Genomic DNA, 27,349 nt, shown 5'->3' with positions numbered 1-27,349 from the left:
CTGGTCTGCCTGTAAACTCACGTTCTTTCCTTTACATATTCTACATCTTATAGTAATTAATTAATGGGATGCTTTTCTCTTAAAAGCTGGGGATCAGAGGCACAAGAGTGTGCTAAGAATCTGGAAGAGAGGGGCGCCTGGGTGGCTCAGTCCTTACGCGTCCCTTTGGCTCGGGTTATGATCCCAGGGTCTTGGGATCAAGCCCTGCATCAGGCTCCCTGCTCGGCGGGAAGCCTGCTTCTCCCTCTCCCACTTCCCCTGCTTGTGTTCCCTCTCTCGCTGTGTCTCTCTCTGTCAAATAAATAAATAAAATCTTTTAAAAAAAGGATCTGGAAGAGAAGTAGTAGTGATAAAAGAGGGGACAAGGGAGCAGGAAAAGGAGGCTGGAGAGCCCTTTAGTTACTAAGTAGGAGCAGCTCCTCTGGGTCTTGCTCATCTGTGGGTTTTGCTTTCTGCCCCCAGAGGTTTGGATGGGCTGGGAACCAAAGCTAAAATGATATTGAAGGAAACTCCTGATGTGTTCTTCTTTATTTGCATCCACAATGAGATCCAAAGGCCCCTTCAGTATGTGAATACCTGAAATTAAAAGACTACAAATATGCATTTAGACTGTTTATTTTAGGTTTCCTGTTTACATTTGTTCCAATTTTATTCTCTCACTGGGAAGTAAAATTGGAATGAAGGGGGAAAAGATGAGCAGATGCAAGAGGGAAGTGAAACTCAGTTTTGAAAGTGGAACCATTTTTACATTTAAGTTAAAACTGTGGGTTTAAAACATTCAGCTCTCTATTGGAAACCAGTGTGGGTGGAGAGCGTTTGTAATAGAGCTTCACCTAATTCATTCTATATGCTTGGCAAAGGAAAGGCTGAAACAAGAGCCAAATTCCAAAGGGTCTCTAAGGGAAGCAAGGTCATACTGCATTCAGAATTATACAGCAACCTGGCCTGAACAGAGGATTTTTAATGTGTTTGTGCACTTAGGAATCATTCTTCTAGAATATTGTAATTGTTTAGCCATTTTGTGAGGTTCTCTTATAAATGTATTGCAAACACTGCTTCATAGCTAGATAAAAAAGACGGTTAAATAATTTAATCAAGTTAACTCAGTTAATTTTATAGCCGGTTTTGAAACTAAAAAGAAAATAATTTGGGAGGGTTTATTGATTAGTTCTACTATCATAATAAATTTGTAGAAATGCCTAAGAAGGCATATTTTTATTTTTATTCATTTTTTTGGCCTGAGAAAGTTGGCCCATTCTCGATAAAAATTGTGCTGTAATTCCAAGCGATCTTATTATGAAGAGTTGTTGAATTTTACATTGCTTTATAATTAGCTCTGCTGTTTAATGAAGGTCATTTGCAAGGTAAAAGGGCAAAATGTGAGAAGCAAGGAAACCCAAAGTTGTTCATCAGTAATTACAATAAAAATAGGAATAAGCCCAAATGTCATTTTAACTCACTTTCTGGGAAGACATTCCAGAGTTTGGGGGATGACAGAACATCTTTTGGGTTCTTCGGGTCCTAAAGGGAGTAAGGACTTCAGACTTCTGAAGTTGTTTTTGCTTATAACCAAATTTACCTCAAAGTGCAGAGTGCATAAGAGTTCATTTAAATGTCGGTTACAAATTCCAAGAAATGTGGAGATATAAACCAGAAAGACAACATGACCTGAACAGGGGTTTGGGAATGTGGACTCTGATGTTGACCTTGTGTCATTTTTTGGGGGGGGGGGGTGTTGTTGTTTTTAACTTTGTAGTGATGAAATACAGCTTCTGTTCTGTTGACCCCCTTGAGGTAGTACCATACACAGAATAAAATGGAGCATACTTACTTATGTTTTTCTGGGGAATAATATGGAAGGACAATGCCCCTCTCTTCTGAAGATGATATGGGGTTACAGCAAAGTTTTAGCCATTTCTGAGAGATCCAGGATCCAGGCATCTGTGTCTTTTGATGCAAATGTTGCTACCTCATGCCTCTCCAAGGGATTTCTTGCCCTCTAGTGATGGTCAAGCCATCTGAAGGAATCAGAATCAGTTGTTGATAAAAGTTTTTGGGGTAGCCTTTGTCAACCTTGTAGTGTGCTCTGTCTATACCAGTGGACCAGTTGTTCTTCAGTTTCTGGGGTCTTAAACCCATGTGAAAACATTGTAAGAGTTATTGACCTTTCCTCAGAGTATTGCACACATTCGCAAAATGACTTCCCAGAGTTTTCTAGTCCAGAGCGCATTCATGGACCATGGGTTGTAAGCCCTAGTTCTACAGGGTTAATTACGCTAAGCTCTGAAAACATTACCATCCAAGTTGCCTTCTCTAAGCAAGGGGCTACTCCTTTTGGCGGTTAATTCAGTACAGTGTAATCTATTTTGTTCATATCCTGCCCATCTTAGAGGTGATAGAAGACTTCCCCAGAGGGACCTAACCACTTTATGTCACTGTCTTTTCTAAGCTCCAGTCTTAAGTTTGAGCACATCTTTTCTTCTTCCTTTCTTTATATCAGATTCCTACCCATTCTCATAACTTGCTGTATTCTCTCCCACCTGCCTTCCCTCACCACTCTCCTAGTGATTTCTAATAATACCACTTACAGTTGGTACCAGCCATATGATGTTCATGATTCTCTTTTTGCTTCTTTTTAAATCAGTTTTTACTATGAAATATTTTTAATGTATACATATGAATGGAGAATAGAAATACTACCTGTTTTAACAAAATCTTAGCATTATGACATATTTACATCAGATCCTTAAAAATAATAATTACAGTTGTAATGAAAATCTTCTACACTGCCCTTGGAACCCCTTTCTCTTTTTCTTTCCCAATAGGTACTACTGTCATTTTGAGGCATGCTATTTTACTATTCAAAAAAAATTTTTTTTGTCCTGAGATATGATTCTTCCAGTGATACCGTGATTTCTTGCAAACAGATAATAGCCTTATTCTTCTTTTGGTTTGTTCCACAATGTTTGGCTGAGTGCTGCTCAAGGGGTCCTGTATTAGTAACTCTAGATACATACATGTGGGGTTACTTAGCTTTTGGCACTTTTTCACTTTAAGGTTCTTCTCCATCTTCTTGTCCCTCAAAGATACTTTGCATCTCTCAGAAAATTCAGAAAACCATTTTCTCTCATTTTATATTTATATTTTCTCTTCTTTCTGGAGAAGAAAACTCAGATTATACTAAATTTTATATTCCTTTGGATATTCTGTTGCTCTTCATTTCTCCCATTTCCTTTTAACAAGCATGGTTCTTAGTTCTTGTGTCTCAGTTCATTTATTTGTAGGTTTGGGGAAATACTGTTGCTTTAGATCACCCTGAACTTTATTCAGGTAGTATAAAATATATGTGTAATATGTGACTAAAAGGTAAATTCATTTTTCCTCAAATATTGTTACTTTATTTGATGTGTTTATACACTTCAAAGATTCATTACTTTGTCCCTCTTAGCAGTCCTGATATTACCCTCCACCTCACAGGTAAGGAAACCAGGGCTAGGAAAGCTAATCAGCATCTCAGGTAGCAGAGCTAGGGGCAAGATCAAAGTCTCTAGATTTCCATTCTTTTCACCTCACCATTATGCATTATTATAGTAAAATTTTAAGAATAGCAACTATTAATCTTATTGGATGATTTGATATTGTTTGGGTCACTTTACACTGCCACCAATTCTTACATCAACTCAAGTTAGATGATTTGTCATCCTGTTGTTTACCTTTTTCCAAAGGTAAAAGGAATTGATTAAAGTCATGGCTAGTAACTATCCTAGTAATAATGACAGTGATCATAGCTCACACTTTCATAGCACTTATCAGGTACCACTTTCTGGTCTAAGAACTTTATGTAAATTAACTCATGATTACATTTTGAGGCACAAACTCCGTATCTTCACTCCATAGGTGAGGCAAGTGAGACTTAAAGAGGTTAAGTAACTTGCTTAAAGTCACTCAGCTAGTAAATGTTGGAAGGAACTTCAAATCCCAGTAGCCTGGTGCCAGATTCAATGTGCTACCTCCCACTAGCCGAAACAGGATTCTAATCTCGAAAGTGGGTGTGCTTTTCATTAGTCTGTGCCTCATCCTTTCATTCTCTTAACAGCACACCCTCCAAACTCTTCTGCAGTATAATTCTTTTTCTAATTTGTTATAAGTGTAGAAATATTTACTCAAATTTAGAGTCCAATTTCTTATTCTTTTGACCTGCAATGTCCTTTGCCAAATGAATAGCAAACTCCAATTTGCCCTTCAAAATCCTGCTCGGCAGTCTCTGTTACTGTCCCTGTGTTGAGCCCTTTCCTCCCTCTCCTGAAGAGTTTAACACTCTGTTAAAGATTCTACTATTGAACCATGTATTTACATTAAAAAAAAATTAATAGACTTTTTAGAAGAGTTTTAAGTCTACAGAAAAAGTTGAGCAGAGTGTACAGAGTTCCCATATACCCACTTTCCCTGCTCATATTTTCCCATATTTTTCACATCTTGCCTTAGTATGGTATATTTGTTACAGTTGATAAGCCAATATTAGTTTATTATTATTATCAGCTATATTATTAGCAAGTATTATTAACTAATGCCCATAGTTTACATTATGGTTCACTCTTGGTGTTGTGCCATCCTATGGGTTTTGACAAATGTGTAATGATATGTATTCACCATTACGGTGTCATACAGAAGTTTTATTGCCCTAAAAATCCCTTGTGCTTTACCAGTTCACCTCTCTCCTTTCTCTTTCCTCTAAACCCCTGACAATCACTGATCTTTTTGCTATTTTTACAGTTTTATCTTTTCAGAATGTTATATACTTGGAATCATACAGTATGTAGCCTTTTCAGACAGGCTTCTTTCACTTAAAAATATGCATTTAAGTTTTCACATGTCTTTTTGTGACTTAATAGTTTTTTTTTAATCATTGAATAGCATTTTATTATATGGATGTACCACAGTATGTTTTCCAGTTCCTCGATAGGGGAACATCTCAGATGTTTCCTGTTTTGGCAATTATGAAAAAAAAAAAAAAAAAAAACTTCTATAAACATTGTGTGCAGGTTTTAGTGTGAATATAAGTTTTCAACTCATTTGGGTAAATGCAAAGAAGCATGATTGCTGGATTGTGTGGTAAGAGTATGTTTAGTTTTCTAAGAATTTACCAAGGTAACTGTACTGTTTTGCATTTTTACCAGCAGTGAAGAAGAGTTCCTGTTGCTCCACATCCTCACCACTATTTGATATTGTCAGTTTTTGTTTTGTTTTGTTTGGATGTGAGCTATTCTAATACCGTAGTGGTATCTCATTGTTATTTTAGGTTGCAATTCTCTGAGGACATATGGTGTGGAGCTCTTTTCATATGCTGATTTGTCACTTGTATAATCTTCTTAGATAAGGTGTCTGTTCATGTCTTTCATCTGTTTTTAAATTGGGTTGTTTTCTTATTGTTACGTTTTAAGAGTTATTTGCATATTTTGGATACCAGTCCTTTATCAGATTTGTGTTTTGCAAATATTATCTTCCAGTCTGTGCCTCATCCTTTCATTCTCTTAACAGTGTCTTTTACATAGCAGAGGTTTTTAACTTAATTAAAAACTCATTTTCCAATGCAAGGTCACTAGATTTTCTATCTTATTTTCTAAATGTTTTATAGTTTTGTGTTTTTCATTTAAGCTTATGACCCATTTTGAGTTAATTTTTGTGAAATGTGTAAGATCAGTGTGTGGATGCAGGTTTTTTTGTTGTTGTTGTTTGTTTGTTTGTTTGTTTTAATGTGCCTGTCCAGTCATTTCAGCACCATTTGTTGAAAAGATTATTCATTCTCCACTGAATTGCCTTTGTTCCTTTATCAAAGATCAATTAACTATATTCTGGGCTTTCTATCTGTTCCTCTGATCTATTTGTCTATTCTTTCACAAATACCACACTCTCTTGAGATTACAGTTGCTTTATAGTAAGTCTTAAAGTTGAGTAGTATCAGTCCTCTGACTTTGCTCTTCTTCAGTATTGTGTTGGCTATTCTGGGTCTTTTGCTTTTCCACATAAGTTTTAGAGTCAGTTTTTCATTGTCCAAAAAATAACCTGATGGTATTTTGATTGGGATTGCATTGAATGCATAAATCAAATTGAGAATGGACATCTTAATGATACTGAGTTTCCTGTCTGTGAACATGGAATATCTTCCCATTTATTTAGCTGTTCTCTGATTTATTTGATCAGTTTTATAGTTTTCCTCATATAGATCTTGTACATATTTTGTTAGATATATGCCTTAGTATTTCTCTCCCTTTTTGGTATTAATATAAATGGTTTTCTACTTTTAATTTCAAACTCCAGTTATTCATTGCTGGTGTGTAAGAATACAATTGAATTTTGTATATTAACCTTGTATCTTGCAACTTTGTTCTAATCACTTACTAGTTCTGGGAGTTTTTCGGGTCAGTTCTTTGGCATTTTCTACACAATCATGTTATCTGGAAACAAAGACAGTTTTATTTCTTCTTCTACAATCTGTACATCTTTTCTTTCCTTTCCTCTCTTATTGCATTACCTAGACCTTCTAGCATGATATTGAAAAGGGAATAATAAGAGGGGACATTTTTGCCTGGTCCTGATCTTAGGAGAGGGCATCTAGTTTCTCTTCACTAAGTATGATGTTAGCTCTAGGTTTTTTGTAGCTGTATGTTATCAAGTTGAAGAAGTTCCCCCTCTATTCCTAGTTTGCTGAGAGTTTTTATCATGAATGGGTGTTGGATTTTTGTCAGATATTTTTTCTGAATCTATTTATATAATCATATGATTTTTTTGTTATTGTTCTTTAACCTATTGATGTGACGGATCACATTAATTGATTTTTTTAAAAGATTTTATTTCTTTATTTGAGAGAGATTGAAAGAGCAAGTGAGAGAGAGAGAGAGAGAGTATAGCAGGGAAGGGCAGAGGGAGAGAGAGAAGCAGACTCCCCACTGAGTAGGGACACCCCCACCACGGGGCTTGATTCCAGGATTCTGGAATCATGCCCTGAGCCAAAGGCAGACTCTTAGCCGACTGAACCACCCAGGTGCCCCTCATATTAATTGATTTTGAGAAGTAAACCAACCTTGCATACCTAGAATAAATCCCACTTGTCATGGTGCATAATTTTTTTAATACATTGTTAGATTTGATTTGCTAATCATTTTGTTGAGGATTTTTGCATCTATGTTAATGAGTGATATTGATATTTTGTTTTCCTTTCTTGTAATGACTTTATTTGGTTTTTATTTTAGCGTAATGCTATCCTAATAGAATGAGTTAGGAAGTGTTACCTCTGCCTCTATTTTCTGTAAGAGATTGTAGAGAACTAATATCATTTCTTCCTTAAATGTTTGGTGGAATTCACCAATAAAACCATTAATTTTTTTGGAAGGTTATTCTTCAGATAATTTAACAGAATAGGCCTATTCAGACTATATTTCTTTTTGTGTGAGTTTTGCTAGATCGTGTCTTTCATGGAATTGGTTAATCATTCTTTCAAATGTTCTGTTTCTAAACTGTGTATCTACTTTTATATGGCATATTTTGTAATTTATTTGTGTGTGTGTGTGTGTGTGTGTTCCTCTACTAAATGGTGGAGTTCTTGAGGGTATAGACCATGTTTTTAAATTTTGTATCACTAAGACTTTACACAGTGACTGGGATATTTCATGGAAGGTGAATGAGATGAACTGAAATTCCTCAAAATATCAAATGGATATGAGAAATAAATATAACAATACCACAGCTATAAGAAGAACATGATTTTTTAAATACATGTTATAATTTTTTTACTTTACAAAGGACTAATCTACCTAGTCCTTTTAACTGGTTTTGTTCTATGGTGAATTTTAATGTTGAATTGTAGTCTCAGTTTACTGTTTGAGAGAAGGCTGAGCAATAGCAAGTCAGAGAAATCTAAAGTTAAAGGATTAAATCTAAAATGACATTTGTCATTGGAGGAAGTATTAATACAATTATAAGAATGTGATTCACCCCTTTCTCTATTTCTAGAAATTATCTGTTGCATAAAACAGAACACACCTGAATAGAGACAATGACCATATAACCTGAGCCCCACTGGGGAGAACTGATGATTAAAAATTACAAAACAGGAAGTTAGACTTGTAATTTAAACTTCTGCTTAGTCTTTGGCTATGATTAAATATTATGTTCCGGACAAAGAATGAGCTGGTGGGTCTCTTTAATCTCTGCTCTGACCTGCTAACTGCTATTGTGTAACTAAGGTACCTTGTGTTCCCCAAAGGGTGAGCCACAGGCTGCTTTCTTCAGACCCCATGTTTAGATTGCTTGCAAGCCCTCAAGTGCTACATCCGCTGAAATTCGGTGTTGCATTTCATTGATGTGTTCAGGCTCTTTTGGTCAGAGAAACCGAAGCATAAACATTGTGCTGACAAGTCCGGGTCATGGAGCGGTTTTTGGTCGCTGAACTGCCCAACCAGGTTATTAGGGAACAACATTTTAGCAGCAGCAGCAAGTTGTTTATATGATATCTGATCCTAGACATTTTGCATGTGTTTAACACTATATGAATCTATTTTTAAGATTTTTGATGATTATGGTAAACAGATTTCCTTGTGAAGTTGACACGTGTTATTTCTAGTAGAATTTATCACATTATTTATCTGCATTTCTTCTCTATATAGTGCGTGGAGTTTGCTTTTGTATAACAGTGAGTTATTTTTAATAATCCATGCATGTTGAAAAATGTTTAGTCCCAGTATTTTATTAAATAATAGTGTTCTATATGGGCTTGGTACCAGAGTAAAATGTGTGCAATTCCTCAGTTGCAAGGCTGTGTGATACAGTGGATAAATTATGATATAAGTTTGATTACTAACTTGGTTATTTATGTAGTGTGTGATATTTGCAAGGCTGCTTAGCCAGTTTGATTCTTGATTTCCATTACTATAAACTGGATAAAATATTGTGCCACATTTTTAATGGTCATAGAGACCTTTGATATTTTTCAACAAAATATCTGTGCCAGGGGTTTTGTTGCCATTAAACACGTATTCAGTAATAATAGGTAAGTTTGACATGAGGCTTTTAAAAAGAAACTAATTGAATGGGGGTTTGTGCCCTAAATTTTGAATGCTTATAAATTTAACATTTCTCCACTCATATGATATGGACATTTGTGTCCTTTCTCCCACATCTTTATAAAAAATGAGTGTAACACTTTCTTACAGTTGGATCATAAAGTATTTATATCCTTCTGCACGCTGAGGTTTTATTGTCATGAAAAGGATTTTCTTAGCAGTATGTAACATCTCCCAGTGCTATGACACATGTTGACACAGACCATATGTGCTGCCTTTTTTTTCTTTTTTTGTATAATGAGCCATGTTGAGGAAACTTCACAATACAATGGCCTTTGTGAATTTATTTTGAAACTTAAAACTGGCATGTTTTTTGTTTTATTATTTTTAGTGATACTGTGTCTTCTAGAACCAGAGGTAGATCGCATAAATTGATACAATGTATAATTTGTGCTCAAAAAGAACATACCTGATAGTGTGTTCTTAGACTGAGAGGACTAACACACTATCCCTGAAATGGCAGTATGGAAACCTACGGCCAATTATTTCTTTATTTTCAGACTTGAATTCTGTCTACTTCAATGGAATCAAATTTCTGTTCCCATCTTGGGCAACTACTTGAATGACCCGAAATCCAGCCCATCCAAAACTCAATTTATTTATTTTTGCCTTCACCTCTATGCCCTGAAAACCTATTACTCTCATGCATGTTGTATCTTAGTTAATAGCCTCAGCAGCTGTACAATTCTCCCAAATTACAAACTTCCTCAGAGTTATCATGGATATATCTTCTTCTATAAGCCCTACATCATCTTGTCTTCAAATCCTAATAGTCCTTTTTTCTCTCAAATATAGTGCCTCCTCTCAGTCCTCTGGCTTAGGTCATATCCTTACCATCATTCTCCTGGATAATTACAACAGTCTCCTGAATGTTTCACCCTCCACGCCACATTGTGATTCTAAAAGCACAAATGTGATCATGTCACTTCCCAGGGTGTAAAACATCTGTTGCCCCTTGATTCTCCATTACATAGAGCAGTACTTTAAAAATTACAGGTTGCAAGCTATTAATAAATAGTGAACTCAAATTAGTGACTTGCATTGAACTTTCAAAAACTTGATGGAAAATAACATAGAATACATCACATTTTGTAAAGGTATTGTTTTCTGAAAGTCTGCTCTAGTTATATTTATCTATATAAACATGTGTGTGTTTGGGTACTGTTTTATGTAAAATGTATGTCTGCCCATGGGTTGTAGTTATGAAAGTTTGAAAGCCATTGTATAAAGGATGAAATTCAAACTTTTAATCAGGGCATGCAGCTTCTTTTATAATCTGCCTGGTTAACCTTCCTACCCTCATCTCCAGCCAAGTCTTCAGAAAAACCTATGCCAATTTTCACTTCAGAAACTCACTATGTTTCCCTTGGGTGATCTTTGCTTTTATACAAACAAGTTCCTTTAAATGAAGTAGCAGTTCTCAGATTTTCTGATCTCAGGATCCCTTTAAATTCTGACAGTATTCTTTTTTTTTTTTTTAAGATTTTATTGATTTACTTATTTGAGAGAGAGAGAGTGCAAGAGAGCACAAGTAGGGGGAGGAGCAGAGGGGGAGGGAGGGGGAAAGGAAAGAATCTCAAACAGACTCCATGCTGAGTGCATAGCTCTGCGTGGGGCTTGATCCCATGACCCTGAGATCATGACCCAAGCAGGAAACCAAGAGTCGGGCGCTTAACTGACTGAGCCACCCAAGCGCCCCTGAAAGTATTCTTTAAATACTTACAAAGAGCCTTTGTTTATATGGACTATAGCCTATATCTATTGACATATAACATACTAGAAATTAAAATGGAGGGTGCCTGGGTGGCTCAGTTGGTTAAGCAACTGCCTTCGGCTCAGGTCATGATCCTGGAGTCCCGGGATCGAGTCCCGCATCGGGCTCCCTGCTCGGCAGGGAGTCTGCTTTCCCTCTCCCACTCCCCGTTTGTGTTCCCTCTCTCGCTGTGTCTTTCTCTGTCAAATAAAAAAATAAAATCTTTAAAAAAAAAAGAAATTAAAATGGAGAACGTAAAAAATATATGCATCAATTTATTTAAAATAGTAACAAACCCATTGCATGTTATCCTAAGTAATACATTTTTGTGAAAAACAACTACTTTCTCAAACAAATAAAATAGAAGAGTGACATTGTTTTGCAATTTTGCAAATCTCTTTAATGTTGGGCTTGGTCAGAAACAGACAGATTCTCATATCTGCTCCTACAGTCTGTTGTGAGGATTTGAAGAAAATCCAGACTCTTAACAGAGATGTAGTTGGAAAAGGATTGAGTATTTTAATAAACTTTTCAGATAATTATGTAGATATTCTTAATACTACACCAAAACTCAACAAGTCGTAATTTCTTAAAGATTAGTTAAAATGTAGGTCCAGAATCATACCAGTTAACTTTTCATAGTCTGACATTAAAGTCCATGTTCTGTCTTGTTTGCACTTTAAATGGATCTTTTATGCATGCATGATTTTGTAATATTGTGCACTAACCATTTGGGAAATATTGGTTCTTTGAATGATATGTAGATATTCCAAAGGTTTATCAATTTCATTAAATAATATTTAAAAATCACATTAGTTAATATTGCCATGGAGTGCATCAGCTAAGTCCTTAAGTATTGGGACGCTGGCAAGTTTTCCAAAATTTTAATATTTACATAAAAGCTCAAATTTTATGATTGGCAACTAATACTGTTGGTTGTTTCCCTCGACATGTCAAACAACTGAATCAGTTTCATGGGAGTGTAGCCTTATAGTGTGCGATCTATTTGAATTATCGTAGTTTGTCTGTCAGTGATTCTTTCAAATAAAAATAGTGTTCCACAAAATAAGCACAACTCCAACATCACACAAGTGCTTTTCCTTGAAACAGCCATTGAACTATAGGATATAGCAGAAGTGTTTTATGCGTACTTCTCCATTTCATCACATAGAATATTAAAAAGGCACATATAGAAAGGCGAAGATTTTTAAAAATTAGGGGCGCCTGGGTGGCTCAGTCGGTTAAGCATCTGCCTTTGGCTCAGGTCATGATCTCAGGGTCCTGGGATCAAGCTCCATATCGGGCTCTCTGCTCAGCTGGGAGCCTGCTTCTCCCTCTCCCTCCGTGATCTCTCTCTCACTCTCACTCTCTCTCTCTCAAATAAGTAAAAATCTTTAGATTTTTAAAAATTAATAATTTTTCTTCTTTTATCAAAGATATTCTTAAGCAAATCTGGCAGCGGCTTCTTCTTCTCCTTCTTCTCTTAACTACAACAGCTTGACATTGAAGACTGTAACTACTAGTGCAGTTTGGTGCCCCTACCTTGGTTTGTGGCACCAGCAGTTTTACCACCATTACTTCTGAATCATCAAGACAAATGTCAACACAGTGAAAAAGGCAAATAATGCATTAATGTTATAAAAATAATTTTGACCACATGGGCCTATCATGTGGGCCCCCTGTAAAGGGTATTGCTGATTCCCAGGGGACCATGGTCCACACTTTGAGAACTGCTGACTTGAAATCTTCTCTAAGCTCATTTTCTGCTTGGAAAATTTATATTCAAATCATAGAATCAAGCTCAAAATCTTGTTCTTTGTGAAGCCTCCCAAAGCACCCTAGGCTAATTTGTCACTTCTCCTCTGAGTTCCTGTGATAGCCCTTATCACATTTCCTTTGTCCATGAAGTATTACTGGTAGCCGCTGAGTCTTATTTCTTCACCACCCTACAATGACTGGTAGAGCTCAGGATTTATTAATGAGCAGCAAGCTTGTTCATCCTGTTATATATTTTGTTTTTTCACACACACACACACACACACACACACACACACACACACACTTTATTGGTTTTTGTCTTTCTAGAGAACCCTGACTGATAAAGCAGGCTTGTCCACATTTTTGGTCTTATGTTAGTCCAAGGAATAAGATGCTGTCCTGCAGACTCTCTAGTCCTTGACACTCCAAGGCTTAGGCTCATAGAAGTCATAATATTGTAACATTTTCAGATTACAATATAGATTTCAAAGCACTTGCACATTTGTGCATAATTAAATTTCTCTAGAAGTAATCAGGAGCAATGAGCTCTAGGGATCCGTGGGGAAAAGAAAATATGTTGAACTACATGGACCCTGGTGGAAAGGAAGTAACTGGTCAGAGAAGTAACCAGGAGAGAGGGCCCTGTTATGACATGAGTCGTGTCCCTCCCTACCCCACCAAAATGTTGAAGCCCAACCCTCAGTAACTCAAAATGTGACTATATTTGGATAAAGGGCCTTTGAAGAGGTGATTTAGGTAAAAGGAGGCCATGAGGGCAGACCCGAATCCACTATAAGTGGTGGCTTTATAAGAAGAGGAGATTTGGACATACAAGGGTGCACTAGGGGTACACATGGAGGAAAGACCACGTGAGGACACAGAGAAAAGGCAACCATCGGCAAGTCAAAGAAGGAGCCTCAGGAGGAATCAAATCTGCTGACACCTCGCCTTGGACTTTCGGTCTCCAGAACTGTGAGAAAGGAAATTTCTGTTGTGTGAACCACCCAGTCTGTGGTATTTTGTTAGGGCAGCTCTAGCAAACTAATACAGGCCCCAGGAGTGAACACTGATGACTTTTCAACTCTGCCTAGGGCTGGGCATGATTTGGGTGCATTAGACATTTCTGTTCATCCAGAAGCCAAGACAGTGGATCTCAAGAACTGCCTTGGATATGCTGGACTCTGACTGGCTTCAGAGAGGCCAGGCTGATTGCTTTGCATTGAAGCAGGGAGGGGACTCTGACACCCCTTCCAAGAGCCCTATAGTAACATAGTACTATATTTGCGGTGCTCCTGCCCGGGTCCTTGCCCATTCACAGCTGGAGCTCCAGAAAACTCTTGTCAGCTCAGGCAATGAGCATCTCATATAGCCTAGTGATTTTTTTCATCCTAATATTTCAGAGGCCATTTTTTTTCATCACCTGGAAAATGCATTACTGAAGTCTGTTTTAAATAGCTAAATAGATTTATAAAATTACAGTTTTTAAAAATGTTACTAATCATGAGATAATAATAAAAAAAACACTTAAAAATGTTACTAATCATGAGATGGTATAATACAACTATCAAAAACGCACTAGTGAGTGATTACTTATTTGTCTGGTGCTCTGCAGTTTTAATAGTAATTATATAATAATGATGATATTAATATTGTAGCTTACACGTCTATAGTGTTTACCATGCACCACACACCATTCTGAGCTCTTTACAGATGTTACCTTAGAAGTATTTTGACATAGACTATCTCATCTGGCTCTTGTAAGTTAGGCAAGGCAGGTATTACTCCTATTTTACAGATGAGAAAATTAAAACTTAAGAAAATTCAGTGATTTTCTCAAGGTCACCTTGCCGATAAATGGCAAAGCTTGAAGCATAACCCAGTTCTTCAGGTTCCTAAATTAGTGCTTTTTCCAAACCACCTATCTTGTAAATGGCATAAAATATTTTACATTATATATATATATATATATATATAAAATACATATAAAATCAGGAGCAAGCAAGCATGCTTTTCTTTGCCTCTTTAGATTTGAAACAAATAAATGTGAGAATCAGTAAGATAAAGAAAATGACATTTGCCTCCCTAAAGGACCACTGACTTTCAGCCCTTGCCGGAAGGACTGGAATTGAAGAAAGGAGGCCAAGAAGCACCTGTTTCTCACACCAGGAGCTGTACGGATCGGAGAACAGAGTAAAACTGATCTGGAACTTAAGCAAAATGGGACTATTAAGCCAATATAAGAATAACCAAAAAATTATAAAGTTGGATCTGAGCAAATCAGGAAGACTGTAAAGGGAACTAAGATATAACATGAAACAAAAAGACTAGGAAAACTTTTCCTTTCGTTTACTTATTTCATTGGTAAGATGAATTCAATTTATAGGAGGCACAAAATGTGCCCCTCCTCCTCAAAAAAAAGTTATGCCTTTGAGACAGAGAAGAAAGAGGGTAATAGATGTCTGTGGAAAATGTTTGGCTCTAGCATACATCAATATGTCCTTTCAGATATAAACTATGTCAGTTTCTATACTCAGATTTCATTCCTAACCACAGGAAAAGCCCCTCATGAGGGAAGACTTTAAATCTAAACATGACAGAGGAAAGAGATGGTTAAAGAGCACTTGTTAAATCCAGTGATTTCCTCCCTAAGGCATAACTCCTGAGCAAATTTAAGATTGCTCTTACAGCAAAAGGGCAGTAGAGTAAACAGAGATATATCTTATGGTTTGTTTCTAATAATTAGAAAATATTATCATAATATCTTTTGGTGATTTCAGTATCTAGGGTGGGATAGACTCTCCCCTGCTCATAAAGACACTTAGGAAGCGAAGTTGCATTATTGCTTAACCAAAACCTCGATTAACTAATTAAGGCTGCAGACAAAAAAAGACAGAGGGGGAAACTTTTCTGATTATCATTACTCCATAATTACTAGTATTTTCCATAACCTAGGCAACTCGGCTGTCTAAGAAACAAAATCCAGCTGAAACTGAACCTTCAAAAGTTTTCCTTCTACAGTTTTTTTTTTCAAGGCCCAGAGCAGGATCTCTGTCATACTAAAGTTCCTCCTGGATGTCTGGAAAAAGTCTTAGAGTCTGGGAGACATTCCAAAATATGTGCAGTGACCATTGCCACAGGCGCGAACTGCTTAATGTATTTTGCAGAAATCACCACAATGCAATTGATTACTGTCTGAAGGGATTTTTTTTTTCCTTTTTCAAAATAGCAAGCTGCTAAAATATGCTTTTTTATATTTTATTACATCCTTAAGTATCTCATGTGGGCTGAATATGACTGGAGAAAGTTGCTGCTCTGAGTTTGTCCCACAATGACTAGTTTAAACAATTTTTTTTGGAAATTGATGGGTTAGGTGAATGGAAAAAGGAAAAACTCTAGATCTGTGGAGACTACACATCATACAAAGTTGTATACTCATTACTAAAACTTGAGTTTCTGTCCAATTCTGCTGTAGATACTGAAGGAAGGTCAGAGGAAAACTGTGAAGAAATGGCTTTTTTAAGGAACAGGTGGAAACTGAAAAGAAAATGGAATCTGGAGTTTTGTGAGTCTGTCTGCCTTTCATGGATGGTATTTATGAGCCCAGGGGAGGAGGTTGGAGGGCCTGTTGTAATGTTTCTACATAATTGAGATCACATTGTTCACGATCTTTAATTCTGTTTATTCACTGCAGTGAAGTAAAGGAATGAACTTGGAGCTAACAGGCCCTGGTTTTGTTTGCATTCATTTCACGCAGACAATTGCAGCAGAGCTGTTCAACCAAGCTTCTTCTTCTTCTTCTTCTTTTTTTTTTTTTTTGTAAAGATTTTATTTATTTATTTGACAGAGAGATAGTGAGAGCAGGAACACAAGCAGGGGGAGCGGGAGAGGGAGAAGCAGGCTTCCCGCGGAGCAGGGAGCCCGATGCGGGGCTCGATCCCAGGACCCTGGGATCATGACCTGAGCCAAAGGCAGATGCTTAATGACTGAGCCACCTAGGGACCCCTGGCCAGGCTTATTCTAATGTCATATAGAAAAGTCTGATGAATCGGAGAAGGGAAAGTGCAGGGAAGATATTGGAATCATAAGAAAGAAAGGAGAGGAGGGAGGGATGTCAGTTATGAGATTTCTAATTCTCGTTTTCATGGCAGTTTCTATATTCTGGCTTAAAGTTGGAAGGTTACTCTGATCCTGATATTAGTCACATCTCAGCCAGACAACAAACTGAGGCTAGTCACTGCTGCTGGAAGGTTTCTCCCTGACAGTGAGTCATGTGAACCAATTGTCAGAGGTTTTGATGCTCTTACATAGAAGCTGATATGTGTCTTTTACTGTTGTACAGTCACTGAAGGTATTTCATGTGGTATAAAGTAGCTTTGCAAAACAATCGACCTACTGCCTATCTCTGAGCAAGGCCCAGCTCAGAAATCATCTGCTCATTCATGGCATCACATTTTGAGTAATGATGTTTCATGTATACGTGTGGTGAACTTCCTATGCTTACGGTGCATGTGATAGGTGACCCCAGGAGGCAGTGTGAGATGCTATGGATATGCTGGACTCGTTCATCTCTGACTGGCTCAGGAGAGGCCAGGCCGATGGAGGCCCAGGCCTTTTACTTTATATTGTCACAGGAGACTAAAAAGGAAACAGTAAATTTGTACACTTAACCTATGGTCTTAGGAATTATTTATTAACATCATAAATACATAAGAAGGGATAATCAAATAATTCTAATCCAGGCTGAACGTATGATTCCAGAAACAGGAAGGTAAACGGTAAAAGGCCCTCTAGTCAGACCAGTTCTGATGGAGAGAGAGAATACTTACTTCCTTACCTTCTAACGTGTTTATACCTCACCTGCACATCCAAGCATCCTTCCATAGGAGACCGTAACATTTTTGCCTTGAAACAAAACTTAGAGACCATACAGTCAAACATCTTTTTTTTTTTTGATCGATAAGGGAAACTAAGGTCATGAAATGTTAGCTGAGTTGCCTCAGGTCACATAACTGTTTGGAGGAAGAAAATCTGAATCTCAAGAGGCTGGTTTTACAGCCTACCAAGTCCAGTGTCCTTTTCTCCCCCCACACACTGTCCCCCTCACCTAACTCTTCTCCTGGAGGATGGGAGAGCAGCAGCTGCTCCATGGTCACCCGCCCAGGGCAGTGTCCACTTTTAGAAGGAGCCTGCTTCACACAAACTAGCTATGCTTCAGGCCAACAGAACCAGAAATGGCAGGCTAGTCTTGCTTCACTCTATACCTGCTCCAGAAATGACATTTTGTAGAAACCACTTTGACCTGGTGAGTTAAAAGGCATCATGTGAAGAGGGCACAAGGTGGGTTGCATTTGGGGTTCTTGATAATGTTGTTCCTTAGCTGGTGCTGGTTCCGTGGGAATGTTCGGTTTGCGAAGATTCTGTGAGCTGTGCATTTCTGGATACTTAAGAAAAGTTTAACAAATTTCACAGAACAATTGGAAATTCATTGTTAAAGAAAGCAGGTTGGCATCAAAGAGATTAAATACCTCTAGAAATTATTTTGCAAGTTAATTTTTGAAATTTAAAACAATATATTAAGCAAAAACAGTCATTGTTGTTTGGCATGACCAGAGTTTTTATTGTAAAGCTAATTTAATCTACTCCTTCAGGTAGAAAGTTTTTCTGGATCATGGGTCTTTTCCTTTATACTGTGTAACTACTTAAAAGAATCATTTAATGGGACTTCTGGGTGGCTCAGTCAGTTAAGCGTGTGCCTTCGGCTCAGGTCATGATTCCAGGGTCCTGGGATCGAGTCCCACATCGGGCTCCCTGCTCAGCAGTGAGTCTGCTTGTCCTTCTTCCTCAGTCTCTCCCTCCACCCACTTGGGCTCTCTCTCAGTCGCACTCTCTCTCTATAAATAAATAAAATCTTAAAAGAATCATTTAAAAACAAAAGCTATTAAATGTTTACTACGTCTTCACACTATGGGAATTATTCTAAATTCAAGCTAACTCAAAGCCTTTTTTCTAATCTTCATTGGAGTTTGTAATAATTTTCTTAATTTATTATTTTTTTAAAATTTATTTATTTGACAGAGAGATAGCACAAGTAGGCAGAGCGGCAGGCAGAGGGAAAGGGAGAAGCAGGCTCTCTGCTGAGCAGGGAGCCCGATGCAGGGCTCGATCCCAGGACCCTGGGATCATGACCTGAGCCGAAGGCAGCCGCTTAACCGACTGAGCCACACAGGTGCCCCGGAGTTTGTAATAATTTTCACTTGAACTTTTAAAAAGCATATTCAGTGACTGATTTGTGTGATAGGTGCTGCATGAGATTGTTTGTGTGTGTGTGTGTGTGTGTGTGTACATTTGCCTAAGAAGTTAAGTTCCATTTATAAGAAAGAAACATTTATTGACAGGAATTAATCATTTGCCTCTAATTTGATTTTGAGTATCTCTGAGTAACTTTAACCTTTAAATTTGGAGACTAAGAAGATAAAACTTTCAGCTTCAGATATAATCTGATGAGGTGAAGCCTTTGTCTGTCACCATGGTTTATGCTCAGATTTCAAGTCCAGGATAAGCCAAGTTTCCCATCTAAATATTTTCCCTCTGTAATTAGAGATGTAATTAGATACAGCAATGGATTCTGAAGATGGCATTAAAATGTCGTTCCACTATTAGAAAGCCATAGTTTATTATTTTTTTTCACCAGCTCATTTCTGAGATTCACAAGAGTCTCACTTTGTTAATTGAGGTGACACATCTATGATTATTTGTTCCAGCGGAAATGGCCTCCTTCCAAGAGAAGCAGTGTTCTGATTAGGATTCCGGAGCACAAGCACTGTCTCCCACGTAGTGATACTTAGAGATGTCCTGACTCCAGCATCCTTGCACCCATCCTTACAGCATCACCACTGAAATAGGGAGAGGTAGAGACTTCTTTCTAAGCTCGAGAGCTTCCACTGACTCTTCTTTCGTTGCTGCTCCTCCCTCTTATGTGAGCAGTGGTGCTAAAGCCGCTTTCAGAGACCCACAGCCATCGTGATGGTGGGGCGCCATGTGCTTGGTGGGGTTAGGGCCTGCCAACTACTCGTGTGCAGTCCTTTACTCTCGGAGATATTTGAAAGCCCTGGTGGCTCCTTTGGTGTAGAAACCAGTGCAGAGTCAACGGGACAAAGCTTTAAATATGCTGGAGACCTCATTTCTATTAGAGATGAGTTGTCTGGTTGAATTTTGGCTTCCCACTTTATTTTCTTCTGCTTATTGCTTATTACACACCACTTGTTTTGTTTTCATTCTTTCTTTTGCTTGTCCTAATTTTGTTTCTGAAAATTCAATCCAACTATTATTTTAGAATATACTGTATGCCAGGCAGTATTCCATTCTCCCGTGGCTTTTTTCCTCACAGCCTATCAATGAAATTTTGTTCTGTCGTTGACTATTGCTTGAGAAAAATTTTGAGGGAAAGAGGCAAATCTTTTTAAATAAATGTGGGAGGTGTTGGCGGTGCAGGGGCAAGGAGCGGTTCACAGTGACTGCATTTGAGAAAATACACAGACTACCTGTCTTCATAGGTTTTTTTTTGTTGTCATATTTTAAACTAGAATGGTCAACAGCTATATATTTCCTGAATTATAATAAGCTAGTTTTTAGTGAATAATATTTTATATTTGTTCAGCATCTTTTAGATAATGGACTGGGGAAATTTTCTAGAGTATTTTTATTATTGCTGAGAAACATTGTAAAAAATAATTATGACATCTGGTTATCTGCTTGATTGAAACTGAAATGATTCCTGCATGTTTGAGGGCATCGGAGGTATCCTTGACCCTCTGAAAGTTTCTTTGTTTTCTGTAGACATAATTGCAGTGGTGTACCATTACAGAGGTACCTTAGTGAGCAATCAAGTAGGAAGAGAGTTAAAAAAAAAAAAAAAAAGCATAGTAGCATATTGAGCTCTTACTTAAAAAGAGCAGTTAAAAAGAAACCAACTGTGTAGCCCAATCAGAATGAAATAGTGAGATTGATAGAAACTAAATAGTTGGATATTTTGCCTTTGATTAAGCACGTGAAGAAATTTAAAAAGTGAGAGAACTGAATTTTGTTACTCTGGTAATATTCATTAATCTGAATTAGGGCAAAGAGGACTAAGCAATTGATGTAACTTCTGGGTTCATTATAACAAGACGAAGAAGACAAATTTTGGCAATTTTTTTGCTGGCAAAACCTGATTTGCACTAATATGAAGTTATTTATAATCTTCATATATCCCACCTAATGTGACTGTTGAGATGTTTTACTGTGGAAACACTTCATGTGGGTTTTGCAGCAGATAATATACACACAGTATTACCTTTGTAAATTCTGAAAAAATTAATTCTGAAACATATGTAGTTCAAGGACTTCAGGAATTGTGGACTTGTACAGCCATCAACCATTGGGAGGAGAACTGTAAGGGCAATTAGGAGTGAGTTAAAGCCTCCTTTAATAAGGAGAGTTGGTAGCTATTTTGTAAAGTGGTTAAATCAAGAAGTAAAACTCTAAGCATATTATATAGAGTTATGCACCAAAAGATCTACACAGAAATTCAAAGAAGGTTTTTTTTTTTGAAGTGGAGAGGGATGGGGTGGGATACCTGCTTCTCATCACACATTCTTCAAAACCCTTTGAACTGTTATCACGTGCACATATTACTTTGGTTTAAATAAGTTAAATTAATTATTTCAGTGAACTTCCTTTGAGTTTGTACAGTGTGCTAGGTACCGTATCTGGAAGTTTAAAAATTAAAACCTTTAAGAATTCTAATGTGGAAAATAGGCTGCAAACAACAAAGCCTAATGCAAAAAAAATAAGTGATAATCTATCTATACAAATAGAGAGTAGAGTGACTACTCTTTTCTAGAATTAAGAGAGAGTGTAAATAGACATGAACGACTACATGTGTCTACGTGTGTAGGGGGATGATGGGCCCCATGAACCGTGGGGGAAGAAGAAAGGTAAAGAAGTCCTCACAGTGGTGCTGTCTCTGTCAATCCAAGAGAAGTAAAAGAGATGGGAATGGAGGCAAAAATATAGAAGAGTTCATAGCAGAGAACACTTTTCCATGTCCTCCCTGTTGTCAGGAAAAACTAACCTACAGCTCCTTCATTTCGACCCATTTTCCCTGCAAAGAGGAAGCTGTTCAGACAGTTTTGTTTGGTTTTTTGTTTTTTTCTAGTGGGTGAGGATGGAAGGGGAAGAAGGTGCATTTTACATAAGAACCCTATGTCTTCATTTTACTCTCATAGTAAAAGATGCTGAGAAAATACACATGAGCCAGAAATTTTTTTCCCCAGAAATTCATTATAAGGTTAACTTTTTCTAGATTACAAATTAGATGTATGGAGCAAGTAGAACATGGCTCATCTGACCAGGATCCTAAAGTAGGCAGGCTAACTAAATCTCACAGGTGGTCTTGAAGGATCGCCCTAAACCCAGAATTCATTGCACTAATCCAGCCTAATTATTTTAAGGGCGTGAACAAATATGATGAGGTCATTGAAGAGAAGGGATTGTTTGCTTCCATACTCATCTTGGCAGCTGTAGCAGCTGTGGTAACTCTTCAAATACCGAGATTATAGGTTAAACCCTAAAGTTTAGCCTTTGAGTTTTAGGACTAGATAGAAGTTTCTTAAAATACCCGGCTTGGCTTTTCATACAGCAGAAATGATGTCATAGGAGCTATATGCAAAATGATGACAATAGTGAGTAATCAGATACATTGTGAATAAATACAATATACAAAGACTTAATAGGAAAAAAAATAGAGAAGGAGGAGAACTCTCCAAAGAGAGCTCAACAAGAAAAGTTGGTATCGAGTTAAGAGTGCACATGGGAGAGTCAGTGAGGCCTCTGACAGGTGGCAGGGGAAGTCCGTTGACAGATGAGCTTTACATTTCTCGAAAACTTTGTCTTTATCTCCGAGTTCACAGGGACGGATGGGAAGGGCACAGATGTCAGAAACAGAAGTGCTTCTCAAGGAAGATTAAATGGTAGAGGAAATGGAGATTGCATTACCAAATAAGACGAGAAGGGAAAGTAGTGTGTCAAGTGGGACTGGATGGAATGACCAGGTGGAATTTGGATCTGAAGTTTGAGGAGATATCCTATTAAAACAGTAAACATCAAGCTATCCCAGTATAACTGGTTGGGATTCCATTAATTGATGACAACGATGGATGCTTCCTTTGTTGATAAAACAGTGCCATAGAGGAGAAGAAAATTAAAAATTTTTATTTTTGGATATGTATATTGTTCCATTTCAGAATTTTGGTGAGAAATTGAAAGTATTGATGCAATATATTGGAAAGAGCTAGGATTTAGAAAGATTTGCATGTATGTGAAAGATGATTGAATTACATTATGTTACTTTTCGTTCATTTTTTCCTCCCTCCTCCCACTTCTTTTCTCTCCCTTTATTTCATCATCTTTTCTCTTTGTTGGGACATGTGGAATATGGGAACTCACAAGCAGTATTCACTGTTAAGGATATTGCCCCCATTAGTATGAGTATCTATTCACTAATAAAACATTTATATGAAAAATGTAACTGGAAAAAAATGTAATCATTTAGATTTCTGATTCACATATTAAAGATCTTTTCATCTGCAAGAAATTAAGGCTGGAGTTCAGAAGTCCTGAGTTTTAGCTCTATCCTACTGGTAATGAGCACTCTGATATCAGTCAAGTCACACGCCCCTCTACCTTAGTTTCTTCAGCTGAAGAGAGGACCTTGGATCATATCAGTAATAAATGTTCTTGTTGGTTCGAATACCATAGTCTCAAGTGGTGATTCTAGTTAAAGCACATGGCATTTGCTGTAAAGACGGGAAGAGAAGGGATGGCTCCCAGAGGAGAAAGTGACCGTGGTAAAACAGTTCCTACATTTATATCCATTCACTCTACTAATGCTTATTACGCGTCTGCTGTGATTTCTTGTGTCTGGAAATGCTTTTCTTCCAAATACCCACATTGCTCATTTCCTTGCCTCCTTTAGGTCTTCACTCAATGGTCATCTTTTCATGAGTGTTTTGTCTTCTGTATTTAAAATTGTGCATTCTCTCTTTCTTTCTCTTTTCTCTCTCTCTGGATTTCCCTATTTTCCATTTCATGCTCTATTTTTCTCCATAACAGTCATTATTTTCTAATACTAGAGTTTAAATTAAAATTAGAATTTCTAATTTCACTTGTTTATTTAGCTTGAAGAGTGCTCAGTAAATAGACCTACGCTAACAAAGTATTGTCTACTTTTTGCCTCCCCTCAAGATGCATGCTAGGAAGAATACCAGTTGCTTAGAATGGCACTTTCAATGTACTTGAAGATTATTTGAGGACATTTAATCTCTTTCCTATATTTCATGTACCTCTTCACTTTGCCTAGAAATTGCTTTCTTTAGAGAATAAATCGAAAGTAAACTTTTCTCTGGCCCTGTATTAATGTTGAATGATTTCCCACTAACTTAACAAACTCCATTTTCTTTGGAACTTCTAGGAGAAAAACAGACTTAAACACAACTTACTTATTTTGTTATTTATATTCCCCACTACAACGTAAGATGAGGCAAGAATTTTGTTTTGTTCAGTTACACTTAAGACATAAAATAAGCCTTATCACATATTTGGCCCTCAAGAATGCTTCATCAAGTAGCTGAAGGATTCTAGACTGGTTGTGAGTGCATTGTTGACATGGGAATGGACAAGGAGATCAGGAAAGTCGGAAGTGGTAATGGATCCATGACCACAGTTTTCAAGTGTTTTGAGCAGTAAGATTTTTGCTTCAGATGAAAACATATTGAAGCCTCATATGAAAAGAGTAAAGCTCAGACCTGCTGGGGGCATAGTAGGTAAAAGGAACATGGTCCTTGTGGTGGTCCCTGAAGAGGCTCTGCACAGATTTTCTCAAATTTACCTAATCTCACAAATCAAATCACTTGGGACCCTTGTTAAAAATACAGGTTCCCCTGGTTTCTCGCACGGGAAGGAATAAGAATATAGCAGGCAGTTCCTGAAGGGGCAGAGGTCTGTATCAAGGAAGCTAACAATAGACAATAAGGAAAGGCAGGATTTGGGAGGCTGAATAGAGAGATAGGTTAGCAAAAGGTCAGTGAGGTCTAGTGAATAAAATAATTTTAATGGCGGTCAGTCACTTACACTTGTCTCCCACATGAGAAGAAAAACTTGGATCTTGGTTTGGGCTGAGAATCAGATATGTTTAAAAAGAGAAAAACAAAGCCATATTTAGGGTTTTGTTTTATGGAATTTTATTATTGACAGCGGCGCCAAAGAACCAACATACAACCACTTGAACTAAATAGAACATTAACAGAGTTCTAAACATTCAAACATGGGATGGAGAGAACATTCCACTTGTCAGAGATCTCAGGAGAGACACAACTCCCTCATTCATTAAGCATTAGTAAACAAACAAAATCTAGAAAAAGACCTATTCTTGTTTTTTTCATATTAAGTACCAATTTCTATTTCTATCAGCAGAGTATAATCAAATTATTTATTTATTTTAAAGATTCTATTTATTTGAGAGAGAGAGAGAACAAGCAGGGGGGAGGAGCAGAGGGAGATGGAGAAGTAGACTCCCTGCTGAGCAGGGAGCCCAATGTGGGGCTCGATCTCAGGATGCTGAGATCGTGACCTGAGCAAACAGCAGGTGCTTAACCAACTGAGACACCCAAGCACCCCTCAAATTACCTAATTTAAATTTTGCCTCTCTAGACACATCTGCAGGCCCCACTGTATACCTTTTCTTCTGTGAAAAATTCCCATATATTCTGTAACTTTTCACCCATTAATCCTTACAGTTCTTTGCATTCATTGAAATCTCACATTCCTCTGAGAAAAACATATGTCAAATAGAGAGCACTCTTTTTCCCATTACCTTAGCTCCTTTTGGATGCTTCAGACTCCTTAGCATCAAATGTCCAAAATGGAACCCACAGCCTCTCTGATCCCATGACTCATCTCCCGTCTGTTGTTCCTTATCTCAGTGAACATCATCTCCATGTCCAATCCATCACTAAATCCCTGCTAGTTTTAATTCTAGATAGTTTTCCAATATGCATGTTCTTCACCTTCTACTCTCCAGTCACCTTAGTCCCAGTTACCATTTGTCTTCTTCCTTGACTCTTGTAATGGCTTCCTACCTGTTCTACCATGTACTTCTGGCCATTTCCTGAGTTCTTGCAAGTCTGCTCTAGGTGTAGCTCCATCAATCACTTTCTTGATATTTCCACTGCCATCATCCTATTTTATCACCTTTTTGTCTGAGCAGTGAAGCACCCAGATCCCAGTTGCCTTCCCAGTTTTTTGTATCTGCCTTCTTCTATCTACACTCTATTCTAATACTAGCTTAATCTTTTTAAGAACATGTTCACCAAATGTTGCATTGCTTATTAAAACTTCTTAGTTTAGCATTCTCTTAACCAGAGATACCCTGTCCTCATACTTATGCCTATCAAAATCCTGCCCAACCTTCAAGACTCTTAAAACATTTCTGGACATCCCTTCCACCGATGAGGAGGCGCTTCTTTCCTTTGAACTCACATCCTCCTGCTGTCCTCCCTTACCAGAGAGTATAGATTTGAGAGCAGAGTCTTTCACATTTCTATCACCAGATACACCTTGCACTGTCCCTTGCATATGGCAAATACTTGATATGTTTAATGAATTTTAGTTTATTTTAATGGAATGTTTTTTAAGACTTTCAGTCTCTGAAAAGAGCTAAATTACTGTATTTATTTTAGTATTCTGGAGTTCTATAATAATCACATGGAAAACACCCTGCCTCTGAAAGCATAGCTGAACTTTATTTGCTTTATTTCAAAGTGAGCCAGGTCCTTTTACCACCAGAGAGGAAGAAAGGGGATTAAGCTGAAATTAATGTTTTGATGAAGATGAGGCAGATGGTAAATTGACCCGAGGGAAGCAAAAAAAAAAAAAAAATCAACTTGCCACATGTTAGCAACAGAGACTCTTCATGATTGATGTTCAGTGACTTGGAAATTTTCTTCAGGGCAAACTGCATTTTCACTGCTCACTCTCATACATTCTGAAGCATAGATTAATTTCAAAACAAGAACTTAAAGCTATAAGGAACCTCAGACATCAGCTTTAGTTTGCGGTTTTCAAACTTTTCTCTCTTATTTTTTGTTTTAAGCATTATAACTCTTTATTCAATCAGAATCTTCCATGAAATCCCATTATATGAAATAAATAAAAATGGAGTTGTTTTCGTTAAGGCAGGGTGGGAGCCCAGGATCCAGCCTGCTTGCCTGGGGCTCTCCAGCTTCGTGAGGGCCCCTGAAGCACATCCAGAGAAAGCCTTGGGTGCTAGTGAACTTGTCTTACTTCTAGTTTCTTACATGAGGAAACGGAACGTGCCCAGAATGACAGTGTTGGCCAGTGGCAGGGCCAGGACTAGAACTTAGGTTGTTCTCCTCCCATTACATCATGCTATTTTCTTTGGTTTCACATACTTCGTTCTAGTCACCTCAACTTTGTCTTTATTTTTTCTGGTGGCAGCACAAAAAGGCCTCCTGCATTTCTTTGAGGGTTTCTATAGCTTCTACTCTGAGCTCTTTAATTAGCAACTATTCCTAAATGGCCAGACTACTGTCTTTTCACATAAAAATGCATTAACGAGTTGGTAGCATGTTGACTGGCAATTCTGAGAACTCTGTTTCATCCC

General features: G+C 37.5%; 1 protein-coding gene across 5 annotated transcripts in view; it reads left to right on the top strand.

Annotated features, from left to right (window-relative positions):
- DNM3 (dynamin 3) overlaps positions 1-27,349 on the top strand; it is a 559,032-nt gene that overhangs the window by 347,297 nt on the left and 184,386 nt on the right. Inside the window, exon 16 of one of the 5 annotated variants that reach the window (XM_035010798.1) lies at positions 16,103-16,193. The exons of the other annotated variants lie outside the window; for them this stretch is intronic. Coding sequence (XP_034866689.1) covers positions 16,103-16,150 — 48 coding nt within the window. The 3' untranslated portion in view covers positions 16,151-16,193. Of the gene's footprint in view, positions 1-16,102; positions 16,194-27,349 lie in introns of those variants that run through there. 5 annotated transcript variants of the gene reach the window in all.

The sequence above is a fragment of the Mirounga leonina genome, unplaced genomic scaffold, assembly GCF_011800145.1.
Source record: "Mirounga leonina isolate KUSES-001 unplaced genomic scaffold, KU_Mleo_1.0 Mir_154, whole genome shotgun sequence".
NCBI lineage: Eukaryota > Metazoa > Chordata > Mammalia > Carnivora > Phocidae > Mirounga > Mirounga leonina.
This window is presented reverse-complemented; position numbering and strand designations above follow the sequence as displayed.